Below are 9,568 nucleotides of genomic sequence, written 5' to 3'. Positions count from 1 at the left end.
TTGATTGTTTACTTTGCAATGAATTACTGTCAAACGTTGCATTACAGTACACACAAGCTACAGTTCAAATAAATTACTACAACTAAGTATACTAATTTAGTTTCTAGACATTTGTACTTGCCTTGAGACAACTGCGGTGGCCAAGGTATGGGATTAGATTGGGTTTGTCAAGATTCAATATATATATATATATATATATATATATATATATATATATATATATATATATATATATATATATATAAATATACAATTTTGCTCAAGCGTTACGTTATAAATTCAGTATTGTATAGATATATGATTTTAGAATATAGACCTTTTGCCAGCCCAGCTATCTAAAGATAATTATATACACAGAAAAATGAACGTAAAAGCTAGAATAAGTTATATATTAGATAATAGTGACTAGATGTACCATGATTAGCACCGATAAAACTGCATACGATACGACCTGACATTTATGAATGGAAAGGATGTGTACCTAACCTTTTTCGTGCAGTCGAGTATACGGGCGGGGGTGCTGGGGGAGGGCGGGACGCTGCTGACTGGTTCATGAGTAGAAATGACGACGAACTGCTGAAGGAAGAAGAGTCAGTCGCTGGTGGAAGGGATGATATGTCTGTGGCTGCGCACCAGCGTCGACGATGTGCCCAGCAAACACGCCGACTTCTTCAGGAAGTCCCAATCCTCGTCGGAGAGGACATCGTCAATCACGCCGAAGGGAAGTCCGAAGGGAGACGACAGGAAGCAACATTTGACCTTGGAAGGTTGCCTTCTGGCAGGGCCTAAGTAGGCGCCGAAATTTGATGTGGCCGATGTAAGAGGTGTGGAGGTGGAGGCGGCGGCGGTGGAGGGGGAGGTTGTGGCGGAGGCGCGGAAGTCTGCGTCAGGAGGTGACCTCTCGGCGAGAATTGGGGACGAGGAATGTGCAGCGTGGAGGATGTTGGAGGATGATGGTCGAGATTCATGTGCGCAGATTCGAGGTGAAGCTCCAAAGCTGCCGGCGTGTAAAAAGCCGCAGCGCACAAATGGCAGGGGAGAACTTCTCCTGGGAAAGGAGGCGACAGCAAGGGCGTCAGAGGCGGAGGCTGAGAGGCGTGAGAGGGTCCGGGCGCTACTACCTCACTGCTTCCGTCGCCTCCATCGAGGGCATCGCCTCGGTGGGTCGCCAGATGCTTTCTTAAGTATGACTGACGTTTAAATTTTTTCATACAGAGATCGCACTCGTACTGGTGGTCGCCCTCGATGGATTCCTCGTCATCCCTCGATGACATGTTCAAGAAATGAGGGAGAGGAACCAATGCAGGAGGTCCCTTCAGAAGGTGGTTTTTGTTGTTGGTGCTGTTGTTGTTGTTATTGTTTTCATTGTATTCCTTTCCTGCGAGAAGGTCGCCGCCTATTTCACTTTTGGATGTAGTGACACTGTTGGCACTGGTGCTGGGTGTGGGAGTTGCTATAGAGGTCTTCGGTTTGTGCCATCTTCTGTGGGAAGCCAGGTTAGCCGGGCAGTTGAAAACTTTGTCGCACTCTGGACATCTGTATTCTACGTGTATGATTCTGGAACACCTGTGTTGTGCTAAACCAAAGGCATCGTCGTACATTTCCTTGCAAAGTCGGCAAACGTAGTCGCCGATCTTGTTGTCGATTTTTGCCAACTCTGCTTTTGCTTCTTCTGTGATCTCAACAACGTTATAAGCGGGGTCGATGTCCCCTTTTCGAACGACTAAAGGTTCCTCACCTTCTTCGAGTTCTCGGATGATGGTGCCGGAAACGGGAGATGATTTGTCCTCGTCGAAATTGAGACGTCTGGACGCTTTGGACTTCTTGGTCGTCTTGGCCTTCTTCTCCGGGGTTCCGGAGGCTGTGCTTTGCGACTTTCGTTTTTGGGGCGTGGTGGTGGTGGCGGAAGCAGCAGTGGCGCTTGACACCGGGGATTTGGATGGGATTTTGATGGGCGTGCTGTGACGGGGCGAGCCAGGGGGGCGAAGGGACAGGTTAAGGCCTTCCTGGGGGCTTCTCATAGGAACAGAGGTAAAAGTGAGATCATAAGGAGATCGCCCGAGGGGGGATGTGTAAGGTATAGGAGATCTTAGAGGGGAGGAGCCATGCGGCCAGTACAGCGTGGGAGACAACAGGTGGTATGGACTTGTCTGCGGTGGGATCAGGTAGCGCGGGTCGTCTAGTCTCGGTATGGAGACGTGGAACCCGTGAAAGTGACCGCTGGTGTCTGAAGGGGAGGGATGCACTGTGGAAACGTGAAGGGCACCAGCGATGTCATCGCCGTCGTCGATGTGGACACTTGCCTTTTTCTTGATGAGAGCTAAGGGCGTCGTCTGCTCCACGACGTCAGGAGTCGGGGTCGTGACGTCGGAGGGAATTCTGGCTGGTATTCGAGGTTGCTGCAGCTGGTAGACAGATCTCCTGTAGAAGTCGCTGTCGGAAGGACTACTGAAACCAGAGTCGGGCGTTCTCACGAGCAGGCGACTACCTTTGTCGTGACCGCGTACATGCAACACTTCTTTGACTCCCTCGACGCACCCTTCGGAGGCAGGTAGTCTGTCCTCACGAGGTGACGGAATATCCTTGCTTCCACTGTCATGTCTGTTGCGTAGACTGAAATCCACTGGCTGGTCTTGGGAATCGGCAAGGGCGAGGATGGAGGAGGAAGCGGTCTTTGAAGTGATGGAGAAGGAGGAGGAGGAGGAGGAGGGGGAAGTAGAGGAGGGTAATGAGGACGGGTCACTTCGCCACGGCCTGTAGGGAACCACCATATCCAAAGCACTCATTTCTTCTTCTCTTCTTTTCACCAGGAAACCTTTAGGCATTATCACAGTTGAGATCACAGATGAAACGATGTGGGTTCTTTTCCAATGATTTTCTCTAATTTTGATTAAGCTGTTACTTGTTTCAGAAAATCTGTTTGCATTCGTAAGCGTAAGTAAACTTATGTAAAGAATAAGAGCGCCGGCCAAGCGCCTTACTACATCTTGCTTTGCGTTAAGTGTGTGAGGGGCGGAGGGCGAGAAAGGAGAGAGAGGAGCGCGTTTGACTGCGTCCGCCCTGCACCCCTCCCGTTAACCAACTAACTGCTGTGAGCCACGGCGTCCCTTCGGTGGCACCTGGATACGAAGGCAGCTGGGCGGGCCAACGCTGGTTGGCCGCATGTTCGTGTTCCGACCGCTGATTGGGCGCGCGTGCCGACAGTCCCGCCCCGCGGCAGGTGTGTTGCGGGGGCACGTGCTCCTCAGGCCCTCCCGACACCCAAATCGATGACTGAGGATTATACATTTAGCGCTGTGTCTGCAGTCCTTCAGAGGGGCTTTATTACTCCACTGTAAATTCCCACCGATATAGCCTCACCCTCCCCCCCCATCTCGACCCCCTCTGCCTGCCCCTTCGCTTCCCCCCTTCACTTGCACAAGGAAGGCGAGGGGGTGGGAGGGAGGGAGGGGGATAGACACAACAAAGCCATTGTGCAGATATTCATAACAGGAGGGTAAAAGAGAGGAAGGGGTGGAGGGGGGAGGGGTGTTGAGGGGATAGGGAAATACGTAGGTCCATAGGGGTGCCAGCTGTCACTCCCCTCTCCGCCGTCAGTCACCCCACCCCGTCTCGTCTTTACCGACATCTGGCAGGGCCGGGTGTGTAACACTGATCGACTGACATCATTATCGTCGCGCAGAAAAGATTTCTAATTGAACAGCGAAATCCTCCTGGAAACAATTTTATGCGGTTGCGAGAAAAGCCTCGGTTGTCAGTCGTGGTCATAGTGAAATGGCAATAATCATAATCATGGTATTAATAATAGTACGTAAATAATAATAAAAACCCATGGTAAGATTAATGGTTCTCTACTGTTTTATCAGTGATCTAAGAGAATGCAACTTTGACAAGGGGGAAAGCCGCCAAGGTTAACAGCAGTCAGTTTACGATTTCTGATAGAGTGGTAGAGCAGGTCAAATTGCATAATCAAGAATTTAATCGATTTGAATCTCATCTATTTTACACACGTAGTTATATATATAATATATATTTAATATATATATATATTATATATTATATTTATATATTTATATATTATATAGATTAATATATTATTATATATATCTATATAGATTTCTATATATATCTGTAAATATATATTATATATATATAATTATATATATATATATTATATATTATATATAGATATATATATATGTAATGGTATGTATGTATTAGCTATACATACATATATGGCGTGTCATTGTGTGTAGTTTGGGCGTTTATGAATATATGTACTTTTAAGTATGATTTAAAGGGAACTCTCACTCACACACACATGTATATATATATATATATATATATATATATATATATATATATATATATATATTATATATAATATATATATATATATATATATATAATATCATTCTTGTCCTCTAATAGGCCGTTGCAACGTGGCAGAAAATTGAGAATCTTCAGTTGCATCGTTTATCCTTTAACAGTTAAAGTTGGATTTGTTATAAACACAAAGCGCAGAAAACTTCCTTAATATTGGCACTTTCACGTGGTGGACTGAAGGCTCATCAACAGCACCTCAACATTTCCTACACTGTCACACTATTGTCTTGCTGGCCTTCGTACTTCTTTGATGTTACGGCCCTACTGTTCACTTCTTCAGGTGCTCTCTCTCTTTCTCTCTGTCTCTTCCACATGCACATATGTGTTCACACTCTAAACACAAACACAGCAAGGTGCAATACAATACGCACTCAAAAAATATATATATATATATATATATATATATATATATATATATATATATATATATATATATATATATATGTGTGTGTGTGTGTGTGTGTGTGTGTGTTTGTGTAATTTGTGTATGGGCATATGCATTTGGTCTGAATGTTCGCATAGATTATTATTATAATTATTTCATGGCTGAGACTTTGGTGCAAAAAAATTCCAATTCAGTCCCTGATGTGTCACCGAAGATATAATATAAATAGATGTCCCAGTGAACGTTATCCATGATAAATGATTGCCTCCTTTTGTGCCTTCATAACACGCACTCTCTCTCTCTCTCTCTCTCTCTCTCCGCCTTCCCGAGCGCAGGTTTGCGTGTGCGGTTTTAATCAATCTCGAATTCCCCGTTTTCACCGAAACTGAGCCGAAGAGTATCCTCAAAGCATAACGGATGATAGAGAGCATCTTTACGCTGCGAAGTATCCTATTGATTTCGACGGAGAGAGAGAGAGAGAGAGAGAGAGAGAGAGAGAGAGAGAGCCTCCTCGTCGTCCTCCTCCTCCTCCTCCGTACCTCGAAAAGAGCATTACTGTAGTTCGTCGATGTATAAAAATGTTCATCCAGAAGATTCTCACACTAAGCTTATATACAGCAGGAAGCCTGACATAGCCACGACGACGTTCCAGAGCCCTGTAATGCGAACAGACACAAAGGATGATTTCTGAGAAATGTCCGAGAGCATTTTACCTTCAGCTAACGACGTGTAATATTTTCCAAAGGGTTTGAAAATTAATTGAGGGGGGAAATATATTATAGAATATGAGATCCTATTTCGTCCCCAGAAACTCTCAGCAGTGGTTTCAACCTTACGGTGAAAGCGCCGCCCACTCGGCTCTGATTGGTCGGTGGGATGCTCCGGCGGACCAGTCAGGGCGCCTCCCGCCAACGCCGCTGCTCACCAATGAGATGTCTTCCCGCCACATGATGCTGTCAAGAAAAATGTCTTCCAATCAGGGTTCCCGCGTCGTTATTGGCGCCAAATCGCAGCTTTACCTGCCGTGCACCAATTTGCCGATAGGGCACGCTTTTACCAAAACCACCAAATTGAGAACCACAAGTCAATCATTTCTTTTTTGCTTTTTTATATTTAACATGTTGTTCAATGAACGGTACATTAATTCATTTTTTCATTACATATTGATTATGGCATTTCATTTGTTTTTTAAGTGTTATTCAGGTGACTTGGGATGATTTCGTCTCAGAGCTTCCGAATGATAGTGTATACTCTGTTCATGCACTTATAGTGGCTCACTGACTGTGACCTTGAAGTGAATAAATGATTACTAATAATTTACAGGCAAATCTATGGCCAATTAACCAACTCATTTATTTTGAAAAAATTATTTTTTTTTATTTGGGAGTTAGTTATGCCGTTACCATTATTATTATAATAATTATATATCATAGACCCACCATTGTTTAAGTCCCATTTATGAGATTTAATATACAAAGAAGATAAGAAAACAAATTGTAAACTATTTTATGCACATTGCAAATTAATCTTTAATCAAACTAATAACTCGCAGAAATCTCTTTTCACCAACATTTGTGATTTAAGAGGCTTCTGTTTGAGGTTTGGAACCTATAATCCGAAATGAGTGGATTTTCACCAGTCTAAACGGTATTTTCTTCGCGACATGTGAATGCTTATATCTGAGACTTCCTTCAGCTCCTTGGAGAAACAAGGAATAAATCTAATGAAAAAACTCGTGCATAGAAAAATGCGTGATCTTGGATAATAATAATAATAATAATAATAATAATAATAATAATAATAATAATAATAATAATAATGCTGATGGTGGAGTCATGCTTCCTGATATGTCAAATTTAAGAATCTGATGAGAATGGTATTTGAGGTATTTCTTAGTGAGTTCAACTTATAAAGTTAAGGCGAAACTGTCCTTCCTGCTTCGTAATGTTCATTAGATTTAGTTATTAATTTTGGTATCTTGTTCATTCTCAAGGAATCAATAGGAGTTGTCCGTGAGGCTGCTGGAAACTTTCGAAGTTGATATGAAGGAGGCCTCGCTTGTCAAGTTACCAAAGAGGCGAAGGGACCTCCCAAGAAAATCATTCGCATAGCAGATGTGCATAAGAATGAGCGAACCCTATGTGATTGTCATGTTATTAGCCTTTTAAGTTTATAAAAAAAAAAAGAGAGAGAGAGAAATAATTGTGGGCGTAAAGGGTTTGTTCAGTCATTATTTAACATGGGTTTCATCCTCTCTTAACTAGGTATGTCATGAACCATGAATATATTGGAAAATTCTTAACTATTCATTCTGAACTTTTTTGACCTTTACTTTTTAGTAAAGAGTAATAGCAGGTCATCGTCGATTCCTTTGAGTGATGTTTTTCTGCGTCGCTTTTTGGGCTACTTGTTTAACGCAGGTGCGACGCTCACCCGCCTTATGTGGGTGATCATGATCCAGATTTTCAATAGGTGGGTTTTTGCGAGGCTTCTTGAATACTTTCTTCCGCAGTTTTGAGTTGATGAGTTACATTGCTTGAAGGTGCACTTGATTGGTTTTTTTTATTATCAACAGCATATATTAAAAATATTTATTGTTAATTTGCTTTTGATTTGGTATACATTCAGATATACTCACAATGACATGTAGTCGTGATATTTAGTCATTTTTACCCCTTGTATCATTGCTGTTTTCTTACTTCTCACATATGGATAGACTTTCTTGTGCAAGTTTATTTGCTCTGAAAGTTCATTACCTTCTCGCATGTTGCATAAAATTAGCTGTGAACAGTTTTGGATCAACACTTGTTTGTATTTTAATTACTCTGAGATACTTGACAGCGCTTCCATATAGTAAGATTATTTATACCGTCATGAGATTTTTCCCTTTGAATGCCTTTTACCAAAAACTTTTGGTTAGCGATACTACCCGGAAGCACTCTGAAGTTTATATTACTTTGAAAAGTCATGGGTTTTTAACTTTTGGCCATTTTTATTAGCGTATTTGTAATATAACGCTAATTAATTTGATGTCATATTTTTAAAATATATTTTTTAAGTTCAGATTATTTTTTATGTTGTTATTTTAGTGACTCTGGATCATCCAAGAATTATCATGATGTTTCCAGTGATATCCACAAGCCTAGCTGTGATATTGATCTACGATATTTTGGATGCGTCTTCTGTAAATGTTTGATGATTTATAACTTATTCGATTGAGATTTATTACACATATTCCTTCATTAGCAACGAGAGTTTGACTTCCTGTTCCCGTGATGAACATAAGATTTTTATTTTATAGTGTTACGTTAGTCATCACAAAATTGTCCTTTTTTTTACATAGAATATTTTTTGTAGGTTTGTTGGATTAGGCAGAGATTACTTGATGGTTTCCCCTTGAGTTTGTTCCGTAAGTCTGGATTTTTTTCTTCGAGATCTTTCAATTGGTCTAGGGGAGACTTTTTTCCTTTCCGTTCTTTGATGAAGCCAGAATGAAATACGTTGTTTAGTTCGTCATAGATTTTTTTTTTAATGATTTCAATCGGTGTAATATTGTTATCATACTTCCATTAGGTGTTTAAAATATCGTGTGTTCCCATAACCAGTTGAGGATTTTCTTTTAATCACTTACATTTAGGCTGTGATTTATGACATTCATCTTTTTTTCGTCTTGATCATTTGCATACGATTTATTGACATGATATTTGTTCGCGACTAAGCAGGCCCCTCATGTTTAGGGTTTGGACCGCAAATTTCTTTCATGCGAGTGTTGGGAACGTTTATGCATATTTCTCTATTTTAACCTTGTTGAATTGTGGCTTCCATGTTTCTTATCCATTTCACAGAGGTCTGAATTTTTGTTTCTATCCTTATTCATGGTGAGGGTTTTGATCAGGTAGTTTCTTATTATCCTGAGAGTTCAAAATACATTGAGATGAAATATTGTGATAGTTTTTGTTTATTTATTTATTTTATGTTATGTCGTTTAATTGATTTTTTTGGCCAAGCTATCAATTGTCTTTCCGAGAGTTTAGTTTACGATAGCTATCCTTTTGAACATCCAGTCAGTCAGTCAGTCATCAGTCACTTAATCTATCCATTATTATAGTTATGAAAATAAACTTGTTCATGAGTAATCACAAACTGCAAGGATAGCGGATACCTCAAGATATGATATACATCTTTGGATGAGATTCTGAAGTAGTTATGAAAATTCTGTTTAGGATTTGAAAATAAAGGTACGTAATTTTTCCATATATTTCCTCTTATTGTGTTTTTAATCTTGAATGTTAGATACTCGGTTTCTGATCACAGACCTTGTAATGCATAAGCTCTCAGCGGTGCAAAGTTTCTCACTCAGAAGTTCCCTCAGGTGATGAGGAGTAATTCCAGTTATCTAGGAGGAGGCCGAGACGGTCACAGGTACTCTCATCAACTGTTATAAAGTCTCCCTGTTTGGGTAACGGCTAACTTACTTTGATTTGAGGAGAGAGAGAGAGAGAGAGGGGGAGTAAAAAAAAATGTCCATATTTTAATGTCATTACCACGAAGCGGTCACCACAGTGCTTGTTTCGGTGGGAATTCCGTTTCTGTCTTGGAAAGGAACTCCTACATCTTCGAGTGAAATTCAGGAGGTCCTGCTGTTTTGCTCTTTGAAAGGATGCGAGGTTTGATGGTGCGGTAATCCAATTGACCACATAGAAATAGCTTTGATGCGGTAAGTTAACAGGTGTCACGAATTGATTGAAACTGGATCGCCATAGATGGAAGTTTCTGTTCCCCTCGTTGGCACCTGTC

General features: G+C 41.3%; 1 protein-coding gene across 1 annotated transcript; it reads right to left on the bottom strand.

Moving 5' to 3' along the window:
• Nucleotides 1-245: 245 nt before the first annotated feature.
• LOC135219788 (uncharacterized) lies at nucleotides 246-3,068 on the bottom strand. The gene has a single exon (XM_064256861.1). It carries the CDS (start codon nucleotides 2,823-2,825, stop codon nucleotides 786-788), a length of 2,040 nt encoding a protein of 679 aa, XP_064112931.1. The 5' UTR covers nucleotides 2,826-3,068; the 3' UTR covers nucleotides 246-785.
• Between the last annotated feature and the right edge of the window lie 6,500 nt (nucleotides 3,069-9,568).

This window comes from Macrobrachium nipponense, chromosome 1, assembly GCF_015104395.2.
Source record: "Macrobrachium nipponense isolate FS-2020 chromosome 1, ASM1510439v2, whole genome shotgun sequence".
Taxonomy (NCBI): Eukaryota; Metazoa; Arthropoda; class Malacostraca; order Decapoda; family Palaemonidae; genus Macrobrachium; species Macrobrachium nipponense.
Note: the sequence above shows the minus strand (reverse complement) of the source record. Positions and strands in the feature narration are given on the sequence as shown.

Bases quoted from the DNA above. Each gene is read 5' to 3' on its own strand.
- LOC135219788 (XM_064256861.1), bottom strand. From the start codon at position 2,825: ATGCCTAAAGGTTTCCTGGTGAAAAGAAGAGAAGAAGAAATGAGTGCT.